Source organism: Rutilus rutilus (genome assembly GCF_951802725.1).
Source record: "Rutilus rutilus genome assembly, chromosome: 8".
In the NCBI taxonomy this organism is placed as follows: domain Eukaryota; kingdom Metazoa; phylum Chordata; class Actinopteri; order Cypriniformes; family Leuciscidae; genus Rutilus; species Rutilus rutilus.
In genome coordinates this window covers 42,814,941-42,839,225 of record NC_140222.1, presented here as the reverse complement: position 1 = coordinate 42,839,225, position 24,285 = coordinate 42,814,941, and the positions used below count along the sequence as shown (strand labels likewise).

General features: G+C 40.2%; 2 protein-coding genes across 3 annotated transcripts in view; one reads left to right on the top strand and one right to left on the bottom strand.

Annotated features, from left to right (window-relative positions):
- cp (ceruloplasmin) overlaps window positions 1-15,035 on the top strand; it is a 15,875-nt gene extending 840 nt beyond the window's left edge. The window contains exons 2-20 of the mRNA XM_084416555.1: window positions 431-675; window positions 770-982; window positions 1,889-2,062; window positions 2,267-2,521; window positions 2,612-2,777; window positions 2,869-3,008; window positions 3,987-4,127; window positions 4,205-4,249; window positions 5,076-5,290; window positions 5,487-5,637; window positions 5,744-5,956; window positions 7,925-8,132; window positions 10,018-10,157; window positions 10,263-10,391; window positions 10,501-10,607; window positions 12,425-12,644; window positions 12,931-13,070; window positions 13,958-14,120; window positions 14,367-15,035. Coding sequence (XP_084272681.1) covers window positions 431-675; window positions 770-982; window positions 1,889-2,062; window positions 2,267-2,521; window positions 2,612-2,777; window positions 2,869-3,008; window positions 3,987-4,127; window positions 4,205-4,249; window positions 5,076-5,290; window positions 5,487-5,637; window positions 5,744-5,956; window positions 7,925-8,132; window positions 10,018-10,157; window positions 10,263-10,391; window positions 10,501-10,607; window positions 12,425-12,644; window positions 12,931-13,070; window positions 13,958-14,120; window positions 14,367-14,404 — 3,103 coding nt within the window. The 3' untranslated portion in view covers window positions 14,405-15,035. The remainder of the gene's footprint in view (window positions 1-430; window positions 676-769; window positions 983-1,888; window positions 2,063-2,266; window positions 2,522-2,611; window positions 2,778-2,868; window positions 3,009-3,986; window positions 4,128-4,204; window positions 4,250-5,075; window positions 5,291-5,486; window positions 5,638-5,743; window positions 5,957-7,924; window positions 8,133-10,017; window positions 10,158-10,262; window positions 10,392-10,500; window positions 10,608-12,424; window positions 12,645-12,930; window positions 13,071-13,957; window positions 14,121-14,366) is intronic.
- hps3 (HPS3 biogenesis of lysosomal organelles complex 2 subunit 1) overlaps window positions 14,860-24,285 on the bottom strand; it is a 33,205-nt gene continuing 23,779 nt past the window's right edge. For both annotated transcript variants that reach the window (XM_084416559.1, XM_084416558.1), the window contains 6 exons: window positions 22,053-22,238; window positions 21,783-21,977; window positions 20,054-20,161; window positions 18,245-18,451; window positions 15,496-15,586; window positions 14,860-15,415 (listed from right to left, as the gene is read on the bottom strand). In XM_084416559.1, coding sequence (XP_084272685.1) covers window positions 15,303-15,415; window positions 15,496-15,586; window positions 18,245-18,451; window positions 20,054-20,161; window positions 21,783-21,977; window positions 22,053-22,238 — 900 coding nt within the window. In that variant the 3' untranslated portion in view covers window positions 14,860-15,302. The remainder of the gene's footprint in view (window positions 15,416-15,495; window positions 15,587-18,244; window positions 18,452-20,053; window positions 20,162-21,782; window positions 21,978-22,052; window positions 22,239-24,285) is intronic.

Sequence of the window (24,285 nt, the reverse complement as noted above, 5' to 3'; positions counted from 1 at the left end):
TATTTTTTAATGGTGGACGATTCAATGAGCAGTAAGAGATCACTTAGCAACGCCCTATTCGTAATCTATTAACCGCCTAGCAACACTCCCCACAGAAACACTTAGAAATGGCCTCGTTCCACAATGTTTATGCGGTGGTTATGAATGATATCTCAAATCGTGCAGCATTTGAGAAGATCTTCTGCACGGAAATGAACTTCTGCACTTTTCCCTTTGAAGGTTATACAAAAATAAAATAGTACCTGGGTAGGGTTGTAGGTCACTACCCAGACAGCAAAGCATAGTGTCGGCCCAGATCCAGCCCGGTACGCGTGGATTCCACATGTACCAGATCCTGGGCCAACACTATGTTGCCGTCTGGGTGGACTTTCAGTGAGTGAGAGAGTGCATGTAAAAGCCTCACAGAGAATGATGTGTTGGTGTTTGGCAGAGATGCACGGGTGTTTCTGGAGAGGGGAGAGCAGCGGATCGGGCGGGTGTATAAGAAGGCAGTGTATCTGCAATACACTGACGCCACCTACAGGCAGGAGATAGAGAAACCCAAGTGGCTGGGTTACCTCGGACCCCTCATCAGTGCAGAGGAAGATGACACGGTTGTTGTGCACCTGAAGAACATGGCCACACGAGCGTACTCCATCCACCCACACGGCCTCAGCTACAACAAGAGCCATGAAGGTGCGTGCGCACATTATGTCAAATATGACTCATTTCATCAGTTTAACTTTTTCTCATAAATTACAAATACTATGAATATTGGATTTCTCTCCAGGAGCACTGTATCCTGATTCATCAGAAAAGGAGGAGAAACAAGACGATTCAGTGGCCCCTGGGAAGTCGTTCTCCTATATGTGGACTCTAACGCCTTCCCATAGTCCTGGCAAAGACGACACTAGCTGCCTGACCAGAATATACCACTCCCATGTTAGCGCCCCCAAAGACATCGCCTCAGGTCTCATTGGACCTCTCATTATATGTAAAAAAGGTACAAATCTCTTCACCCCAGGGTTCACATGCTAGGACCCCTCTAATTACAGTAATTTTTTGTGTTCAAATACAAGCTACTTTCAAATGCAAGCAAAAGTAAAGCCACAGTTAGCATTATACGTTAGCATGAGGCTAGTTTGAGAGAATCGCTTAGGCCCTTTTTACACCTGTTATTAAAATGTGTTTTGGTCGTTCGGATCACAAGTAGACGAGGGAGACACATTTCCGTTTACACCTGGTGTTTTAATGTCTCTTTTGTCCCCTTTCAACCACTTCTGTCCTGATTTCTTCAAGGGGAGGGTCTTTTTTTTTAAACTCATGTCATGACAATGTAAACGTGTGAATGCAGTGATTTTAATATGATACACACAAAGAATTTACATCAGTGACAAATTCATCCACTTAAAAGTAGTCCCACCTCAAACATGATAATTTAGGTATGTCTACAGATTGAATAGAAACATTATAAAAGAAGAATTAATGTGCAAAACACATAAAATATATGCGTATTTACTGAGGGAGGAGTACAAATTGTTTCTGATTTTTGCCATTGTAGGTCTGATATTTTATGCATATTAAGTAAAAAGCATTTTTAAACAGTCTTTTCACTCAGGGTTTCAGGAAGCACCCAGTTAGAATACAAGTGTGTTAGTGTATTTTTAAGAGAGTAGATTTATAGATCACAAATAACCTATATAACAAATAACTGTGTTTTGTTTAAAAAGTTTCGAAGACAAGTTTGAACATCTGGCTAACTCAACAGATTATGTACTGAAAATTACAGATACAAATTCATATAAAAAGCTGACCACCATAAAAGTCATTGTATAATTCTCACACTTCAAGTTCTGATATAGTCCACTAATAATGAATCGTTCTTTGTGTGTGTGTGTGCAATTCTTAGGCACTCTAGATGTCCATGGCGACAAGACGGCCGACTATCTTTACGCCCTCATGTTTACGGTGTCTGACGAGAACCACAGCTGGTATCTGGATGATAATATCAAGACCTACTGCTCAGCAGCAGCCAAAGTCAGCAAGAGTGATGAAGGATTCGTGGAAAGCAATAAAATGCACTGTGCGTTCAGTAATAATGTCCTGCAATAATGACTAATGATATAACAGTGAACAGGGTAACAGATCAAACCCTGTTCTAGACACATCTATTAACTACCTATAATAGTAGCATACTGTACAGTATATAATATATGCTGCCTACTATTTATTAAAAAATAGTATAACTATCCAGGAATTTCAACTTCCCTTGTGAACTTTATTGTAGCTATAAATGGGTACGTCTACGGCAACTTGCCGGACCTCAGCATGTGCATGGGCAATAAGATCCACTGGCACCTGTTTGGGATTGGGAACGAGGTGGATATCCACTCAGCCTTCTTCCATGGACAGATCCTGACGAACAAACGGCACCATGTTGATACTGTCAGTCTGTTCCCGGCTACTTTTGTTAATGTAGAGATGGTTGCAGACAATCCCGGCCAATGGCTCCTCAGCTGTCAAGTCAATGATCATCTGGAAGGTACGGACAGGCCAGATCTGAGTGTAAATGTTGCATCGTTACACCTGTAATTGTTGTGTTGATATTAATTACATTTCTCCCCACTTTTAGCCGGCATGCAAGCCATTTTTGAGATAAAGAAGTGTTTCCCAAATGTGCATAAACCCAGACCGTTTGGAGAAGTGAGACAGTATTTCATTGCTGCTGAGGAAATCATCTGGGATTATGGGCCAACAGAGATAAATCAGTATACAGGGAAGAAACTTGTTGATGACAGGTAACAATGTTGTTTTAAGATCTTCACTGAGAGACATCTTGAAGTCAAAGGGAATGTCCTTGAATTTAAGCTTGTCTCTGAATATCCACAGTGTATCTGACACTTTCTTTGATACCCGCCATGATCACATCGGGGGCAAATACAAGAAGGTCCAATATGTGGAATACACTGATGACACATTCACCAAGCGCAAAGACAGGACCCCAGAGGAGCTGCACCTGGGAATTCTGGGTAGATGTTGTAGAGAGAACATTGTATTTAACTAGGAATCTTCCTTTAACTGTGATATTACTGAGGCTGTTGCAGTGATTTGCTTTTAAAGGGATAGTTCACTTTGAAATTAATTTTTGATATGTTTTAGCTTACCTCAAGGGCATCCAAGATGTAGGTGTCTTTTTTTCCGCAGTAGTTTCAATTTTGATATTTTTAGGTCAAACCGTTCTTGTCTGTTAGTCATATAATGCAGGTCGATGGTCACTGTCTCAAAACACAAGCACAGAGTCCAAATTAAAACAATTCCCCATCGTCCAAATTAAACAATTCCCCATCGTAAGTACACATTGTACACGAAACGAGCGGTTTGTGTGAGAAAACGAACAGTATTTATATCGTTGTTATCTCTTGAACACAGCACACGTCCAAATGATCTGACGGCGCGGGCGGGTATAGATATATACATAGATGTCGCCTTGGCTACTGCAGTTCATTGGAACGAAACCGTAGCCAAGGCGACATCTAGTGTATACATCTATACCCGCCCGCGCCGTCAGATCATTTGGACGTGTGCTGTGTTCAAGAGATAACAACGATATAAATACTGTTCGTTTTCTCACACAAACCGCTCGTTTCGTGTCTTAGGCCATCAATGTGTACTTACGATGGGGAATTGTTTAATTTGGACGATGGGGAATTGTTTTAATTTGGACTCTGTGCTTGTGTTTTGAGACAGTGACCACAGACCTGCATTATATGACTGACAGACAAGAACGGTTTGACCTAAAAATATCAAAATTGAAACTACTGCGGAAAAAAAGACACCTACATCTTGGATGCCCTTGAGGTAAGCTAAAACATATCAAAATTTTATTTCAAAGTGAACTATCCCTTTAAGTGCAGATATTATTTGTCTTTAAATTATTTCAATTATTTCAAAGTTTTGATTTTACTGAGATTAATAGCACAAATTAATGTCTTTGAGTTGTTTTCTAGGTCCAGTCATCAGAGCAGAGGAAGAGGACACAATTAAAGTGACGTTTAGAAATAAAGCAAGCAGGCCCTACAGTATTCAGCCTCACGGAGTGCAGTATAGTATAGAAATGGATGGAACACTCTACCACAACGTCCTGGAAGGTAAAGAAGTACCCTCATTTAATAAACGTATAAAACGTATGACAGTCTTTATTTGTTTCTTCTCTTTTTTTATGCAGAGACATACACTGCCAAGAAGCTTCGTGAACTCAAGAAAGAAGCAAGTAAGAAAAAGATCTCAATGATAAAATAAAAAGATCTGGAAATTAAGGGATAAGCAATTCCAGACTGTTGTCTATCAAGTCAAATGTCGAATCGAGGTCAGGGATCATTGCGCAAGTGGTAATTTCCAGTCCTGGCTGGACTCAAACAAATCAGTCCAAATCTATGAGACCAAAGTTCCCTCTTTGAATTATGTGGGGGATTATGAGCGCATGACTGGCTTTTCTGAGAATGAACAGAGAGGAAAATTCACCCTATGATCTCCCTTAAGACTTGTTTCTGGTCTTATTGTGAACAATTCAGCAGTTCACATTACTCCATAGAAAAAAATCTGTCTTTATAATACATCCATCCATCTATTCATCCATCCATTTTCCAAGTCATATGTCCTACATAGGGATGCTAGAGCCTTTCCCGACTTGCTTATTAAAGGTAAACTTGACCTTTAATCTCCCTATTCTAGTCAAAAAGTCCCTCGAAAAGTGGTGTTCTGGGATCCACTATGCCAAGAGGAGGGCCCCTATCATGCAAAGTGTAGCTCAAATCCTAATTAAACACACCTGAACCAGCTAATAATGGTCTGCACGGTTCACTAGAGTCTTCCAGTCAAGTGTGTTGGAGCTAAACTCTGCAGGACATTGACCCTCCAGGGGCAAACTCTTCAACTGCAAACTCATATTCAGCTCTGACTTCATCTTGGTATAGAACACCCACTTTTAACAATTCAATCAATTCCTAATGGATAAAATCAGTTCCCATTCTTCATATTACCTATAAGGCAAGAAAACAATTATGACATGTAAAAAGTTGTGTTGTTCATCTCTTTAGGGGTGATTGAGCCACTTCCTGCTGCACTGGTCCGCCCTGACACCACTTACCAATATGATTGGGTGGTGCCTAAGGGTGGAGGACCCACCGAAAAAGATCCAGACTGCATCACCTACTTGTACTACTCAGCGGTAGATCCCATCCGAGACACCAACTCTGGGCTGGTTGGACCTCTTCTGATCTGCAAGCCAAAAACCCTCAAATCAGGAAAGCAGGTGGGAGAGACGGACGCCGAATGAGCTATGCAGAATTCTTCTTATTTGCAAAATGTTGAGATGAAATTATTGCATGATTGGTGGCTGAAAACAGGGGGGCAACGAAAGGCAGAGAACTTTGTAATTTCTGAGTTCAAACAATATTGTGTAACAATTATTTGCTCACAGCTTTGCCAATATTTATTGTCCATTCCAGAAAAACGTGGTTAAAGAGTTTCACCTTCTTGCGACAGTGTTTGACGAGAACCTGAGCTGGTATTTGGATGACAACATCAAAAGAAGTGTGAAAGACCCCAAATCTGTAAAGAAAGATGATGAAGACTTTCAAGAGTCCAATAAAATGCACTGTGAGTGCAAGTCACATTCCTTGATAAATCATTTATGAATTTCTGTAGCACGCAAACCGTATTGCTTGCTCTTTCATCCAAACTAATATTTGTTCACCATTCACAGCGCTCAATGGATTCATGTATGGGAATCTCAAAGGTTTGAGTATGTGTAAAGGTGATAAGGTGTCCTGGCATCTGTCCGGGCTAGGATCAGAGACAGACATCCATGGACTTTACTTTGAGGGCAACAGGTTCCTCTACAAAGACACCAGGAGAGACACCATCAATGTGTTTCCTCATATCTCTCACACCGTCATCATGGAGCCTGACAGCATGGGTACAGTCCCATCTCTTCTTTCTTTGACCTCACTATGTCGAAGAACAATTATGTGCTATATTGAAACTCTTGACAAGTATCCAACCAATGTTGAACCAACCTGCATGCATTTCCTTCTCCTGCAGAACACAAAAGAAGACAATCAATTATAACACAAACATAAGAACAACTGAAATAAATTAAATATCCCTTACCGAAGATAAAGGAAAAGCACAAAACAAATAACAAATTAAATTAAGGCTTCAAATCTAAGTGCAGGCTTGGTAGCCAAACCAGAAAATAAAAACAAATAACACTAAACAAAAGAAGCAAAAGGAGACCATTACAAAAATATTAATAAATCAAAAATAATTCTGAAAAGAATAACAAGTTAAACTAAATAAATCATAAACACCATAATATGAGCTGACGAACAACAAAGCAACAAGAAAACAAAAATAATCAGAAGCCATCAAAAACCAAAGCGAAACAGCAGCGTCGCGATCAAACGCCCAATTTACAGGCCTAAAATTCACAAGAAACAAAGTTAGATGACATACTTTTTCTTTATGGTGACCTTTGGAACATGAGTGGGTTTGCACACCGTCAAGCGGGACTTCCTGAAAAGTTAGTGAACTAACAATATAGATGCCCAACCTAGCCATGCCAAACAAACACCTACCTCAAACACAGAGCAGTGGAGTACCGGCAACCATCACGCAATAATGACGCAATAGTGACGCAATAATGACACAATGGGCCCTATTTTAACGATCTGAAACGCAAGTGTCAAAGCGCAAAGCGCAAGTAACTTTGTGGGCGGGTCTCGGCGCTGTTGCTATTTTCCCGGCGGGATAAATGACTCTTGCGCCGGGCGCAAATCTAAAAGGGGTTGGTCTGAAGTAGCTTCATTATTCATAGGTGTGGTTTGGGCGTAACGTGAAATAAACCAATCAGAGCATCATCTCACATTCCCTTTAAGAGCAGACGCAATTTTTCCTTGGCGGATTGCTATTATAACGGCGGATTTGCCAGGCGCGCATCAAGAGCGGTTCACAGCCGAGGAGACCAACGCTCTCGTCACGGCCGTAAAAGAGAGAGAAGTGACATTGGGGATGGGAGAAACACACCCAAATTAGCTTCGGTTAAACAGGCATATAATAATGTGGGTAAATGTGTAAGCTAGATGTATGCTTTTATAATAAATTATTATATTTATAATAAATTGTCTATCTATCTATCTCTCTATCTATCTCTCTATCTATCTATCTATCTATCTATCTATCTATCTATCTATCTATCTATCTATCTATCTATCTATCTATCGTTTGTAATAATATGATTTGCAAAAATGAAAACTGCTGCTTCTGTGTAGATTAGAGAATCACAGTGTATGAGCGTTGAGCGTATACATTATGGTCAAGCATGCGCCCTTAAAATAGCATAATGAACAACGCGCAACGCGCCACTGACTTTAGACTAGGTTTTTTCTGGCCAGTGGCGCAATTGTTTTATGGAACAGTAAAATAGCACCAGGGAACGTTTGCGCCGGAACACGCCTCCTTTTTTGGCTGAACCGCCCAGGGAGCGCAAGTCCATTCCCTAGTTTAGCGACGTGCTTCTGTGGAGGGAAAAGCGCGCTTTGCGCGGGTGCAAAATAGGAATGAAACATGCGTCGGTGTACAAAGTCAATTGCGCTGGGTGCAAGATAGGGCCCAATATCTCGCTAATCTGGGGATGCCCCTTATATACTGTTTTTCTAAATGTGGCACTTCACCACAATCGTTTGGACAAAAACATTTTAAACATTCTTTAAAATAAAGTGTTCCACAGAGGAAAGAAAGCCATACAGGTTTGGAGTTTCACTGAATGTAGATGTACTGTATGTGTATAACAAGAAAAACATAATCACATAAATATGCATTTATGATAAACTTCAAAGTATTACACATTGTGCTGTTCTGATGATTTAACACGCTGCGTCTGCAGGACAGTTTGAGGTGAGCTGTAAAACCACAGATCATTATCATGGAGGCATGAGAGCCAACTACACTGTGGAGAAGTGCCACTTCTGGAACCGTCAGTCTGAGACGATGCTACACCAGAAGAAGTATTACATCGCTGCAGTTGAGATGGATTGGGACTATTCACCCACCCGCACCTGGGAGGAACAAATGTTCCATGGTCTGAAAGAAAGGTATTCCACATCCTTCACCAGAACTCCCATTTGCTAACAGTACTTGGCAAATTTAATTTAAAGAGTTTCCCAGGCCATCCAGTCTTAATAGGTAATGGTAAACGATATTGGATTGCTGTCAAGTCAAGTCAAGTCACATTTATTTATAAAGTGCTTTTTACAATAGAGATTGTTTCAAAGCAGCTTTACAGAGATAACAGAAAAATAATGCACAAAAGTTTGTTTCCAGAAGAAAATAGCGTCACAGTCCGGCTTAAGTAAGTTCAGTGTTGTTTTATTTTTGTTTTAAAAAAAGTTATTAATTTAGTTTATTTATATATATATATATAGCCGCTCTGGAGTAAGTTCAGATCAGCTCAGTTCAGTTATTGTATAATAGTGTCAGTGCAGGCAGATCAATATTATTGTTGAATATTAAATTAAATGTTAAAATTAATGTCCCCAACTAAGCAAGCCAAGTCAAAGGGCAACAAAGGTCGAAAAAGGCGACTGGAGAAAAAAAAAACCTTGGGAGAACCCAGACTCAGTCGCTCAGTTCTCCTCTGGCCAACGAATGAACAGTGTATGATTATGATCCAGGCAGCATTACAGGTCAGAAGTCAGATTGGATTGGAACAATCAGAATATTATCCAGTTCATCTGGTTGAAGATCAGAGTTGCGCCGGTATGGAGACGAGTTTGTTGAGGATCAGTGCTGATGGCTGTCGTGTCGATGAGGCCTTCGATAAGAGTCTATTTGACACAATCTCTGCTGACACTTCAGGGATGCGTTGTGGTCGTGTCTAGGTGCAGGTCCTCCATCTGATCTGGATCCGGCTGATTACAGTAAACCTCGGAATAAGCAGAAAGACTAACATTAGCGTAGATGCCATTCTTCTTATGATGTAACGAGTACATCGGGTGTTATAGGAAGTGTTCCCGGTTACGGCTGACCTAATCTATGCAGCCTAATAATCAATTAACTGATTTGAATAATAGGAGTTTCTATGTGTATGCTAGGTTAAAGAGATGTTTTCAGTCTAGATTTTAAACTGAGTGTGTCTACTTCCCGGACAATGTTAGGGAGACTGTTCCAGAGTTTAGGTGCTAAATAAGAGAAGGATCTACCGCCAGCAGTCGATTTTGATATTCTAGGTATTATCAACTGGACAGAGTTTTGAGATTGCAATAGACGTGAAGGACTATAATGCGTTAAGAGCTCGCTCAAGTACTGCAGAGCTAAACCATTTAGTACTTTGTAAGTAATCCGCAATATTTAAAAAAATTGCTGTCATCGAAGGAGGCTCGAACCCGAGGCTCTACGTAAGCTTAACCTTATAAGTTTATAACTGTGATTCATAGAACTGCGGCTCCCCTAATGGGAGCAATAGAGAAGGAGATGGGAGATAGAGGGAGGTGGAGGGATGCCAGAGGAATTGTAGCTGGGATGGTGCAGTGACTGCTGCTTATATACGCTCATAATGATGATTGCCAGGACTGAATGATTAGGCTCTTCCTGAACCTACGTTTGGAACTATATTTAAGGTATTGAAGAACACCAAAGGTGTTTAGCGTGATTGAAGCCAAACCTGGTTATATACCAAGTTTCAGAAAAAGATAATCAGTGAAAAACCACATCAGTGACAACAAAGCAAACCATTGGTTCTTTAGTAAATTGTGACAGACTGTGATCAACTAAGGTTTAAGTTTTACCAGTTTGGAGCAACACGAGAGTAGGAAAATAATGACAGAATTTTCATTTTCACATGTAGTGTAGTTTTGGACTAAATTGAATTTACAAAGACTGTTCAGACTATATATTTTTTAAAGGAACATGTTTTTAGACTGTACTGTTATTAAAGCGTGAATGCAAGTTCTGAATCATATCTATTTTTGACATATTCAGTCCAGGCAATGCGTTCCTCAAGAAAGAAGGGAAATTCATTGGTTCAAAATATAAGAAGGTGTTGTACAGAGAGTACACTGATGAAACCTTCACCAAACCCAAGGACAGACCTGCAGATATGGAACATTTGGGAATTATGGGTAAGTACTGACAGAATTTGCTGTATATTGATGGTTGACTCATTATTTGGTGTAAATGTTTGTAAACATTCAGAATATGCTCAGCTGTGGTATTGCTCACCTCAGGACCCATGATCCATGGTAAAGTAGGAGAAAAAGTGAAGATTGTGTTTAAGAACATGGCTAAGAGACCGTACTCCATACATGCCCATGGAGTTAAAACTGACAGTCCCCATGTCGCCCTGACACGTCCAGGTAAAGGACAAGATGATCTGACAGTTGTAAATTAGACAAATTTCAAAGTTTATATTGTTCATTAAGTCTAAAGCTCACTCATGTTGCTCACTCATGTTGCTCACTCAAGGAGAAACTCAGACCTATACCTGGTACCTCCCAAAGGCTTCTGGGCCGACAGAGGAGCAGGAGGAATGCAGTGTCGGAGCATATTACTCCACCGTAGATGTTATTAAGGTACCTTTCTCACCATTGAAACAAGGTCATGGTACCAAAGGCCAGTTTGGATCTAATCTTTTGTGAAAGTCCAGAATATCTCCTGTCTATCCAAGAAAACAGGTGTGCTATTACTTAAACCTTAATGAGCTTGCTGTTTGCCAACACAGTCTCATGGCAATTCGTTGTCACATCACTTGGTATATTAGAAACTTGCTCGACGAGGAATAATTCCAGGAAACAGTCTTTAAATCACAAACACTCAGGAACCAGGAGAAGAAGAAAAACAAACAAACACACAATTACCCAGGAAACAAGAGAAAAACCACACAAACATTAACGAGAATGGACAGAGACTAAGGGAGAACAGAGGGTTTAAGTATACAGAGCAAACAAAGGAACTTAATTAGTAAATTTACAGGGCACAGGTGAATGACATAACTAATTAAACAGACTGGGAAAAACTAGGTCACAGGACTAAACCAAAAACACAATAGGCTTGTTCAACTTGAACCGGCGCTGCACAGACCGATCGGTTTATGACATCAAAGTACCGCGAGAGCAATTCAAAAGCATAAGGAGCCGTCTACTTTCTATTTGCTCTCGCGGTACTTTGATGTCATTCACCGATCGGTCTGTGCAGCGCCGGTTCAAGTCAAACAAGCCTAATGAAACATTGGAGACAGACCATACATGTAATAGTCCGCCCCATCCCAAAAAAGGGGTGCCCTTGCGCCGTAAATAGTCCAACTGAGGAAGCAAGGCCAGATGGAGCTGAAGGTGCAGGCAGGTCGACGGCAGACCAAGGCGTAGCCGGCGGAACGATATGACCGATGGTTTCTGGTGGAGCCGAGGAGCCAGGGTTGAGCCGATGTGTCGACAGGCCGAGGTGAAGCGATGGGCACAAAGGCTGGAGGTGGAGACAGGGGATCCTCTGTGCTGGATGGAGCTGGTGGCCTAAAGACACTGGGCAGGTCTTCACAGCATGTGGGAGCTGAAGAGGGACTGAAGGACATCAGCAGAGGCGGGGCTGAGGAACTGGCTGATTGAGGAGGTGGAGAGGGAGGCTGGGCGGGTATTCTGGTGAGACAGGGGTTGCTGGAGATACAGGGAGACTGGGAATAATCTCTCCAAAAAAGTTCATTAAGTTAACCTAAAGACCTTCCAGAGTCCATAATTAACATCCACCACGGCAGGGTTATTCTCCCCTCCATCCCTTCAAACTCCACTAAAACTCCCTCCACAACAAACGATGTTATCGGCTCACTCACCTGGTCAGACTCTAGCGGTGGTATGGGCTCCGGGGCGATGACTCCTTCCGACCTCCTCTCTGGTTCGGGCTCGTCCATCGCGATGAGCTGGCCTCCACGGTCTGCAGTGGGCACCGGCAACTCCATCGTTGTTGGTGGTGGATGGCTGGTCTCTGGCGGCTCTGGAGTCGGGGTGGGGCTGGTGAGTTCTTCCTCAGTGGGGCAGACAGTGAACTGGGACTCGTTGCACACCAGCACCCACTCGACGAACTCGCCGAATGTGCAGACTTTAATCACACTCAGGAACCAGGAGAAAACCACACAAACATTAACACAACCACACATATATTCATTATACTTTTCATTATTTAGTGAAATGTAAGTGTATTTATTTTCTCTTGACTGTCGACCATCTTGGATAATTTTTTTTCCAATGAAATGCATTAATTGCAATTGTGATGCTGCCTTAGAATTGTGTCAAAAGAACGTATCTTAGACAGTTGTATAATTATATCTATAGAACAATATTATGACCCATGGTGTCTAAAACGTTTTTAATCTATGTAAATCTGATTTCTTCCCACGCAGGACATGTACAGTGGTTTGATCGGGCCGCTGGTCATCTGCAAGAAGAGCCTGGCACGTTCACTGGGGCTGAAGAAAGAGATTGAGGAGTTTGCTCTGCTCTTCTTGATCTTTGATGAGAATGAATCTTGGTATCTGGATGACAACATCAAAGCTCACGTTAAAACCCCTCCAAAAGAACTGAAGGAGGATGAGGAGTTTATCGAAAGCAACAAAATGCATGGTGAGTTTAATGTGTTCTGGGTTGCATAGATTTGGTCATGGTTTTTGAGGACGAGGACATGTTACTTAGTAAGGACTAAAATAATTGAGTTAAACTCATAAAATGGTTTATCATGCAAAAATATAAAGTAACCGTTAGCTCTTTTAGACTCTCCGTGAGAAATCTCTCTTTTAATTAATTTCCTTTAAAGCATCATTGCCTCAGCATTAAAAATCAATGAATGTTCCTGTTATTTTTATTAAAAGCTCTAATGTAAAACTAATGGTTATTCCTTTGTTTATTACAGGAATCAATGGTTTAGTCTACGGCAACCTTAAAGGCCTGACCATGAAGGTCGGAGATAAAGTGTACTGGTATCTGATGGGAATGGGAAATGAGGTGGACATACACACTGCACACTTCCACGGCCATAGCTTTGACTACAAGGTAAAGCATCCATCCATCCATCTCTCACCCAACCACTGACTCACTCACTCACCCAACCATTCACTCGCTCACTCACTCACTCACTTCTCACCCATCCACTCACACTCAACCCACCCACACTCACTCACTCACCCAACCACTCACTCACTCACTCACTCACTCACTCACTCACCCATCCACTCACTCACCCAACCACTCGCTCGCTCGCTCACTCACTCACTCACTCACTCACTCACTCACTCACTCACTCACTCACTCACTCGCCCGCCCAACCACTCACTCACTCACTCACTCAAACAACCACTTACTCACTCACCCACCCACCCACCCACCCACCCACCCACCCAACCAATCACTCACTCACTCACTCACTCACCCAACCAACCACTCACTCACTCGCTCACTCACTCATTCACTACACCCACACTCACTCACTCACCCAACCACTCACTCAACCACTTACTCACTCACTCACTCACTCACACTCACTCACTCAACCCACCGACACTCACACAACCACTCACTCACTCACTCACCCAGCCACTCGCTCACTCACTCACCCAGCCACTCGCTCACTCCACCCACACTCACTCAACCACTCACCCAGCCACTCGCTCACTCGCTCAACCCAACCACACTCACCCAACCACTCACTCACTCACTCGCCCAACCACTCGCTCACTCGCTCAACCCACCCACACTCACCCAACCACTCACACTTACTCACTCACTCGCCTAACCACTCGCTCACTCACTCACCCACTCACCCACTCACTAACCCAACCACTCGCTCACTCACCCAACTCACACACCCTCACTCACTCTTCAGAAACTGTCAAACTCTTCCAGAGCAGCAGTGTGATGATGACTGTCGTCTTTTACTGCAGATCAGTGGGACACATCGAACAGACGTGTTTGATTTATTCCCCGGGACGTTCCAGACAGTGACCATGCGTCCGCAGTATTCCGGCACATGGCTGCTGCACTGTCACGTCACCGACCACATCGAGGCCGGAATGCAGACCACATACACCGTACTCGAAAAAGACGGTGAGTTTGCATGACATGTACAGCATGTACAAGTCTGAGATCAGTTGTACAAATTTAGGACAAGAAACATATTTTACTACCCTGTTATGCAAAGCTAAAGGGCAGAGCGGGGCATGTTGTCACACGGGGTTGTTGACACAAGAACTCAAGAAAAGTCTAATTACACAAATGTTTGTTTTGTGATTAAATTGAGCACATGTTACCAGCAACACAAACTGAATGATATCAATTTCTTTCTTTTTCTAGGGAAGAAGAGGTTCCTGGGTTTGTTTGGTAGCGGTTAAAATGTTCTTCTAACAGGAAGTTTGTTTTAATACTTCCCCATGATTTTTCTAAATAAACACTTGTAGCTCTGCATAACTATTTTATTGTGATTGCAAAAGAGCAGAAACAACATGACATTAAACATTTATTTTACTTAAATGTGACATCTTGTCAGCATTACAATAAAAATAAAAATGAGACGGGGAATTGGAATTAAAATGGGAATGATTGGATGGAAAAACAATTCTCTAAATAGGCTGTATTTGAATAAAAGGGGTCAGAGGTCATTATTTTGTCTAAAGGTTATATCGATTTTTTTTTCTGATGTAGGGTCGATTTTGTAGGGTCGAAAATATGATTCTGTAAAGGGAAGACTGGAAGAAGAGCGTTAGCATTTGAATAATGTTACTGAAGCTTTAAATATGATTTTGTACATGGAAGAGAATGTTTACAAAATGATCTGCACGCGAGACTCTGCATTTGAACATAATTTAATAAACAAAAAAGCACACTTTAAAATGTTCATTCTGAAAATCTGATGAAATGAGATGATAGATGCATTGTGGGTAATGTGCACACTATTTCAGATACATAAAAAAATAATAATAATCAGTGCAAGCCTAACAAATCATTAAAAAAACACTTCAGCATCTCTTGTTATATTTTGTAGTCTATATTTATCCTGATTTAATAAGGGAGTACTTGTTTTGTTTTTTAAGTAAACTTGTAACATTCCAGACTTTATGAATGATTGTGACATGTAGTTGACAGCAGTCATAGATCTGAGTGTGGACACATGACAGTTTTTGGTAATCAGCATTCAAAGCAGCAGGACGACCGTAAATCCAGATCCTGTCTTTAAACAGGTTTAGTGTTGATTCACCGATTGTCTAAAATAAATGGCAATGTCATGAGATTTCATTGGCAGCATTCAAGCAGATGTGGCAGGAAGAAATGTGCCGTTCCGTCATCCGGCAGCAACTCCAGGAACTCTAACGGGTTCAACTCGCGGGCCGCCACAAGCAGAGTTTCTGTGAAAGAGAAGAGCAGCAGAATTCACTTCAGTTCGGTCTGTTGTGTTGGACATCCAGTGGCTTAAAGCGGCTGCTACCTTTGAGTGCTGAGAGGAGGACGGCGTTGTCGATCCCTGTTTTCCTCATCCGCTCACACACCTCAGGGAAAAGCTTCTGCCACCACAGAGGCTGGAGGGAGAGAAGGAGAACTCAATCAGCGGACGGTAAACAGAAAAACACACCTTTTTATTGCGTCACATCCCTTTGATTATGTTTTTTTATTTTTTTTTATTATCATTGGCAGTGTTGCATGAGGGTGAAAGATTTCCCCAGATTTCGCATTATGTTCAAGTTCGGGCGAATCGGAAACAAGCTGTGCTTCATACATGCCTATACTAGTAATGGACAATGGGCACCCTTTTTTTGCCCTTGCAAAATGTTGCGGATGTAGCCGTACCTTTAAGGCCTGTTCACATAAAGGACAATAACTATAACAGGGTACCCCCAGGATCCTCCAACTTAAATTCAAGGCTTTTTAAGACCTTTTTAATACCATTTCAAATGAAATTCAATGACAACTTCGTACCAATTCCGACAGAAGTATGAGGGGAAAATGTCAAATCTGTATACATTTTAAACCCTAAAAAATAATTATGTACAAGTAGACTATTTGAATTAAATAAAACATTTTATTTAAATTATCAGTCATATTTAATACATACGCAGCAGCGTTGTAGCGTGCACGTGTGTAGGCCAATGTTAATTTTGGCAGCCATTTTTGATTTAGTCTTACTCTTCATCTTCAGACGAAAATGCTTATTGGTCTTAGTCACATTTGAGTCATTCTGCCTTTCATAGTTTTAGTTGACGAAATGTGTTTGCATTTTTTGTCAACTTTTAGTCATTACTTTTAGTCAAACTGCAGTTACTTTAATTTTGGTAACTATTTTATATTCAGTCTTTAGACAGAAAATGTCATAATTATTCTCTCTAGGCCAATTCAATTAAGCTTATGAGAAATTAAAATTAAGCTAACAGGCTGTATTGACATTGCACTCTTTAGCAGTAGCACTTGTGCAATTCTACATATCCCTTTTCCTTAGTTCTCCAATTTTTTAGAGTGCCATACCCCCTCTCTTCCACGACTGCAGTCACATCTTTCCATTAAGGGACAATATTTGCCCCATTTAATAGATTTTTCCATTTCATTTTTCACCTTTATAATACTTTTAAAAATAAATAATGCTTTAAATAAAACAATGTTCAATAAATATTCAATGTTAAAAAACGTTTAATATTAATAAAAATATGATATTAAAATCACCAGTAGGTGGCGGTAACTCATTGTCTTTGCCAAAGCCACAGATTTTGTTGCAAAATAGAGCAATAAGCCTGTTTAAAATTTAGTACATCACTTAATGTTACCCTTTTTTTTTTTACTGTTGTATAAAATCAATGTCACATTTGAAATCGTGTGGATAGTTGGGAAACATTGCATTCTTGCTCGCATAATGATCAACATTAAAAACACTGCTGTATATCAGCCTGCATTTTGATCGCAGATTTAGTCGCACAAACAGCGCAAGCGGCTCGTGACAGATATTCTCAAATGAAGATCGCTGAACTCCAGCTTGTCTGTGTTTTCAGATCATCCGCGCTTCTTCAACAATGTAGAGAGAGCGCGCGTGGATGGTTGTGGCCAGATACTACTGAAAAGACCGGGTAGAAAACATGCTCTTTTAACAGAAAAGCTCTGATTAGTAACCATCGTAACGGGTGCGCGCGCTTTCGCGCGTTCTTCTATGACGTGAAGCGCGAGGTGCACTCAACGTTACGCGACTAATTTTTAATTAGTCTACATTAGTAACAGCTAATTTTGTTACGGTATGAATTTAATCATAGAAAAGGCAAAAAAAAAATTAAGACCTTTGTAACGAAATTCAAGACTTTGTATACCAAATTCAAGGCTTTTAAGGCCTTAATTTGAGATTATCAAATTTAAGACTTTTTCAATGCTTTTAAGACCCCGCGGGTACCCTGTATAAAGATAACGCTAACTCTTTACAATAAGGTTCATTAGTTAGCATTAGCTAATGTATTAACTAACATGAACTAACCATGAGCAATACAGCATTTGTTAATCTTTGTTAACATTAGTTAATAAAAATACAGCTGTTCATTGATTGTTCATGTTAGTTCACGGTGGATTAACTAATGTTAACAAGATTTTAATTAAGTATTAGTAAATGTTGAAATTAACATTACCAAAGATTTATAAATGCTGTATAAGTGCAGGTCATTATTAGTTCATGCTAACTAATGTTGTTAACTAATGTAAACTGATGAACCTTATTGTAAAGCGTTACCGAGATAACGATAACAGTATTAGCATCCACAGCAGCGCATGATAATATTCTGTTTATTACAAGTGCTGCGGTTTTGTCGTCTGCAGCTTTAAATGCTCGAGCTCTTTAAAGTCAGGTGGATTCTGATTGGCTGTCTATGGTTTTATCGTTCATCAGCTGAAAGTGATTCCTACGATACGTTCCTTTGTGCCGTTGTGGTGTGGACTTCTGTTCTTTTACATTTAGAAGGATTTTTAAAACTGCATGTTTATCGTTATCAAGTTTTCGTCCTTCATGTGAACATGTCTTTAGTCTGAATATGATTTGAATCGATTTCAGTCAAGTTTGGACAGATATTTTAGGAAAGTAGCAGTGAAAAACAGTTTGTGAATCCATTCAAAATGGCAATTTTTATCCATTTTTATGAGAATGCAATGTTCAGTTATGACAAATCAAGGCAAGCGTGTCGAAGTCTTATCGCTCGAGCGGTCGAGCTCGTTACCAGTTTGTCGTTCTGCAGCTCGTGGTTGGCGTAGGGGATGATGGCTCGTGGGCATCGGTCCAGAAGCCTGTCGATGGAGCTGTGGTGCTGGCCCAGTCTGGTGGCGCAGAGCACATGAACGCTGAGGCCGGTGGCGTCAGACTCCGACAGCTGCTCCAGCAGAGGCAGAATGGAGGACACCTCCAGCGTCGGCCCGCACAGCAGAGACTGAGGGGAACGAGAGAGAGAGAGAGAGAGAGAGAGAGAGAGAGAGAGAGAGAGAGAGAGAGAGAGAGAGAGAGAGAGAGAGAGAGAGAGAGAGAGAGAGAGAGAGAGAGAGAGAGAGAGAGAGAGAGAGAGCAATCATCTTTAACATGAAGAGGCTCTCTTTGGTTTTCAGCTGCGATAACTAATATGCTCACTGTTGCTTTTTTACACAATGCCTTTCCCATTATGAATTATGATACAGAATTCGGTTATCCGTTTCATTGTTCCGTTGGGTTGGATTGCTTTTCCATCACATCCAGAGTTAATTTTCCATTCGGATGAGACCACATCGGAACGATTGTGTTTGGTGCGAATCTGAGCGTGACTGCTGTGTTCATACATACCTGAACAAACTGAACTATGGGAGAAAACATGCCAGAATCTGAAACAAATCTCTGAAACTAAATGACGTCAGAATTGTCATTTTTGGGTGAATCGTCCTTTTAAAGCCGTGACAAAGTGCATGTAAGAAATTACCTAGAACCTGGAATAAGGTTCATTAGTTAACATTATTAATTAGCATGAACCAATAATGAACTGCACTTATACAGCATTTATTAATCTTTGTTAATGTGAATTGAAACAATTACTAATACATTAATACATACATATCTGACTTCTGACCTGTAATGCTGCCTGGATCATAATCATACACTGTTGGCTCGTTGGCCAGAGGAGAACTGAGTGACTGAGTCTGGGTTCCCCCAAGGTTTATTTCTCCATTCTGTCACTGATGGAGTTTTGGTTCCTGCCACTGTCGCCTTTATCGCCTTTTTTCACCTTTGTTGCCATTGGCTTTTGGCTTGCTTAGTTGGGGACATTACATTTTATATTTAATTTAATATTTAACAATAATATTGATCTGCCTGCATTGACACCATTATATGAGAACTGAACTGAGCTGGACGATGACATCACAGTTTTCTCCAGAGTGGCTATATATGTATATATATATATATGAACTAAATTAATAACTTTTTTACACCAGAAATGAACCATCACTGAACTTACTTAAAGACTTGCTAACATTAGTTAATGCACTACTAATGAACTAACATGAACAAACAATGAACAGCTGTATTTTTTATTAACTAACTAACGTTAACAAAGATTAACTAATACTGTAACAAATGTATTGCTCATGGTTAGTTCATGTTAGTTAACACATTACAGTAAGGTTCATTAGTTAACTTTAGTTACAGTGTTACTGAAATTATTTGCCGAGCTGAGGTTCGTGTACACTGTAAAAATGATTTTTCAATGAATAAAACAAAGATTACTGGATTGTTTTACAAGGAAATCCCATTTCTATTTTCTATTTCAAATCCCATTTCTTTCTATACCCGTCAAAATTTCCAGTTCAATTCAGTGTTACTTGTTTCTTTGTAATTATTTGTTAAATTTACAAGCAATTTCTGGGTGAAAACGGTTTCAAAGTGAATCCTACAGCAATTTATTTCCAAACTCCTTTACTTCAGCTCTTCTGGCTGCACTTCATAGAGCTCCTGGATGTTAATGTGTGTTATTTAATGGTGTTGCTTGCCAAAAAGAGAGAGTACACACCTGAAGTTTGTGTAGGTCCTCCTGGTGGTCCTGGGTGATGTTGAACTGGACAGGCGTCAGGATGCTCACCCACGGATACAACATCCCATAATGAGAACAGGAGTTTATCTGGATATGAAGAAACATTCGATGAGGAAAATTAAAGTCTTTAAATACCACTTCCAAGCTACAGTAATTGTCATTTACGCAGGCTTTTTAGAAGACACATCAGACAGTCTCTTCAGACCTAATGTCACTTACAGGCTAACTGTGTTATCTTAATTAGTGGTGTTTGCCAAGCCAACATTTTCTGCACCATTATGCACAATAAAACAAAGAAAAATCAGCAAAAGAAAGTATAACATACACTAATCGGTCAAAGGAATAATTAATTGTTTTAAATTTTTTTTAATTAAGTCTATTCAACTCACCAAGGCTGCATTTATTTGATCAAAATACAGTAAAAACAGTAATGTTGTGAATTATTACAATTTAAAAGATAATTTTTATTTTATTTTTATTTACTGTAAACTGTAATATATTCGTGTGAACAAAGCTGAATTTTCTGCATCATTACTCCAGTCTTCAGTGTCACAAGAAATCATTGTAATATGATGATTTGCTGCTCAATTATTGCTGTTGTAACATTAACTTTTTCGCTCACCTGTGCTTTTCCAAAATTACTAGGTCACTGGTCACAGTTTTGTTGTTGGGAAATTATGTTTTATTAGGGGTGTGACGATACACGAGACGACACACGATATTGAGTTCACGAGAACGAGACGAGATTTTAACACTGTTGACAAAAAAATCTTCAATGATGAAATATATGACTGGAAAAAGAGTCTTTTATTCGACTGAAAGTCACAAAATGCAAAACAGTGAAGGTGGATTTTGAAATGTTTTACCTAATCAAGGGCTGTCAGTAACAATTATTTTTGTAATTGAGTAATTTGTCAAATTATTTTGACGATTAATTAAGTAATCTGATAAATAAATAAAAATTGTGGTGATAAAAATTGACCTAAGTGAACAATAGGCTTTAAAATGACTTAAAATACATAATAATAATAATAATAATAATAATAATAATAATCAACTCCTTGTTTAATATTGGCCAAACAACATTTAATTTAAACGTCTAATCAATCTTTAATATTTGGCCTTATTAATATTTGGCCTCTGGTTCTTATCATTACCAATATTGTAAACAGTTTTTTACGGCTCAATATTTATCGGGCGACCGTTATACATTTGTTTCAGAATTTTTTGATGAATAGAAAGTTCAAAGAGTTGGATTGGGCTCATAGACCTGGGAAGCCAAAGGCCCCGATCACACAGAACGCGTTTTTTGCAGTGAGATGCGCCCTTTTTAAATAGTTTTCTATTGGCGGTGAGCGTTTTGCGCACTGTTTATGCACCCCGGGTAGTATAAATACACAATCTGTATAAATATGGTTTTCATGACACTAAATACAAATTAAGCTTCCAATAGAAGACAGTTTGTTTGTGTTAGGGGTTTCTATTCTAATAAAGCGAGATTACTCTGTGGTGTTCCCCAGGGGTCCGTTCTAGGACCCTTATTATTCCTTATATCTTATGTTTTATTATCAATTTATATGTATGTTTGTTACACTGGTTTTCTCTAAACTCTCTTGTGGCCCACAGGGGATCCTTGGACCCCAGTTTGAGCACTCTATTAATAACCTAGAAACGTGTAACATTTTGATAGGAAGGTTATCTTGCTCACCAGATCCTCTGCCGTTTTGAGGGCTTTGAAGCCGGAGCGATCTCTGCACGTGACGCGGTCGATATAGACAGACGTGAGACGGAAGAGCAGCTCTTGGATGATGGATTCACGAGAGGACGCTACTAACAGAGCCTCCCAGAAGTCCACCAGTAACTGAGGACCGCTCTCAACCTCAACGCCATCCTTACACAGCTCCTGAGAGAGAGAGATTAACACACACGGCTATGAGAATGACACGGACAGAAACACTCTCTGACTCTCTGTGTGTACCTGGAAGAAGAGGTCGGCCTCCTCCAGTCGCATCTTGCTGTTCTCGTGCAGCGCTACGACCGCCGCCACCAGCAGCCCCTTGTGTGTGTCGCGCAGGTGCCGGGCCAGCGTGGTGGGCATCACCTCCTTCCCTCTGCCGTGGAGCAGTAGTTTGGGCTCTTCGATGAAGCCGTACACCTGCAGCATCTGCAGACGGCAGAGAATTAACACGTGATTCAGTAACAAAGTCACTCACACGGTCAGGAGAAACAAACAGAACACCATGGGGTGGGCTTATATATGTGGGTTTATATGGCGATATAGCCGTTTTTGTTATTTCTGTTTTTTTTTTCACAATTAAAAATAACAAAGCAGCATTTATTTAACCTGTAGTAAGAAATACTTTAGAAATGTAATAATCAAGTGTAAAAATAAAACACTGCATAGTCTTCACTGTATGAATTAAAAATAAATTGATTCTTATTAAATATACAAAAGTGATTCAGTTAAAAGCAGTGAGTTTTCTCTGTCTTTTAGAGTGACAAAGGCAATTAAACTTCAATTACAATTACATAAACTGTGTGAGATTAACATTTCATTCAACGTTTATATTTAACACAATTTTAAATATAGAAATGATGGGAAAACAATGTTTTTAAACATGAAACTAAAACTGCGGCTAGGTGTCGGCAAGAGCGAGTCATTTAATCAATTGATTTGTTCAAAAGAACTGATTCATTCAAGAACAAAGCCTGTTATTTTATGAATGAGTGATTGAATCATTCGCTCAACTAATTTGTTCAAATGTGGATTCATTCAGGAAGCAAACACCACTATTGATGAATTCGGAACAAAGTGTTGTAGTCAAGACCACCTAAACTGGGACCAAGTCAAGACCCAGACCAGAGTGCATTGAGAATGAGACAAGACTTTCAAAAAATGGTCTCGAGACCAGTCTCAAGTTAGCCTGTGAAGGGTTACAAATTTAAGAATCTATTTCAGATATGCTTCCTTACATAACATCACGGTGAAGAATACTGATTTTAGCTTTTAAAGGAACACTCCACCGTTTTTTAAAATAGGGCTTATTCACCTTCTTTCCTACATTTAGATAGGTGGGCAAATGCATTTTTGTCTCAGTGCATGCATTGTCCTGAGTAAAAGTGATATAAAAAATAAATAAAAACCCACCTAATTACTTCTTGTGGCCTGCGTATTCACAACAAGTACAAATAGCGATGCAGATTAACACTAGGCGATTTCCTATGCAGATATTGACATGGGACTATATTAGGGGGAAGCACAGGCGAAGCACTGCTACTTGGGCTCAGAGATATCACGCCCAAGTAGCAGTGCTTCGCCTGTGCTTCCCCCTAATATAGTCCTTAATATATAAGTCAATATCTGCCTTGGAAATCGCCTAGTGTTAATCTGCATCGCTATTTGTATTTGTTGTGAATACGCAGGCCACAAGAAGTAATTAGGTTTTTTTTTTTTTTTTTTTATATCACTTTTACTCAGGACATGCTAGCTGGCAACAAAGGATTCCATTCATTATGCTAAGCTAAGCTAGCGCCGACCCTGTCAAACTAAAACAATGCATGCACTGAGACAAAAATGCATTTGCCCACCTATCTAAATGTAGGAAAGAAAGTGAATAAGCCCTATTTCAAAAAACGGTGGAGTGTTCCTTTAAGGTTAAGATCTCAGCAAAGTTGCAATTCCTGTTCTCTCCTTATTGTCTTAAATGGCTCTTGAAGCCCCAGTTTCACTCAGACTGATGGGATTAGCACACGAATGACTCACCGAGAATCTCACCTTTTGTTCTGCAAATGGCTTTCGGACCCAAATGGCTCTTGGAGCCTTATGCTGATTGAATTAGGATTGGCCAGACCCTCAGTCTAGGGTGTTACCTAAACCTGTTACATGCTTTGTTTGAATTTGTCTCCACCTTCAAAAGTCCCTCCTCCTAAAATGCCTATAAGATACCATGTAAAGTTCCCTTAGTTAGATTATGTTGGATTCCTGCAGCCACGTCAACGCGAAGTCCTCAATAAAGAATAACTTTGTTTGAACGTGATCCCCAACGTCTCCTGGTCTGCTTTGAAGAAAGAAAAACTTTACAACACCTGGAAATCCAGACCCAAATCTGAAAGATTAATGGTCTGGCATCGACTAATGAAAATCGGCCAGCTTTTCAAGCATGCATTTGAAAATCTCACTGCACGCAATTGGATAACACTACGACCAATCA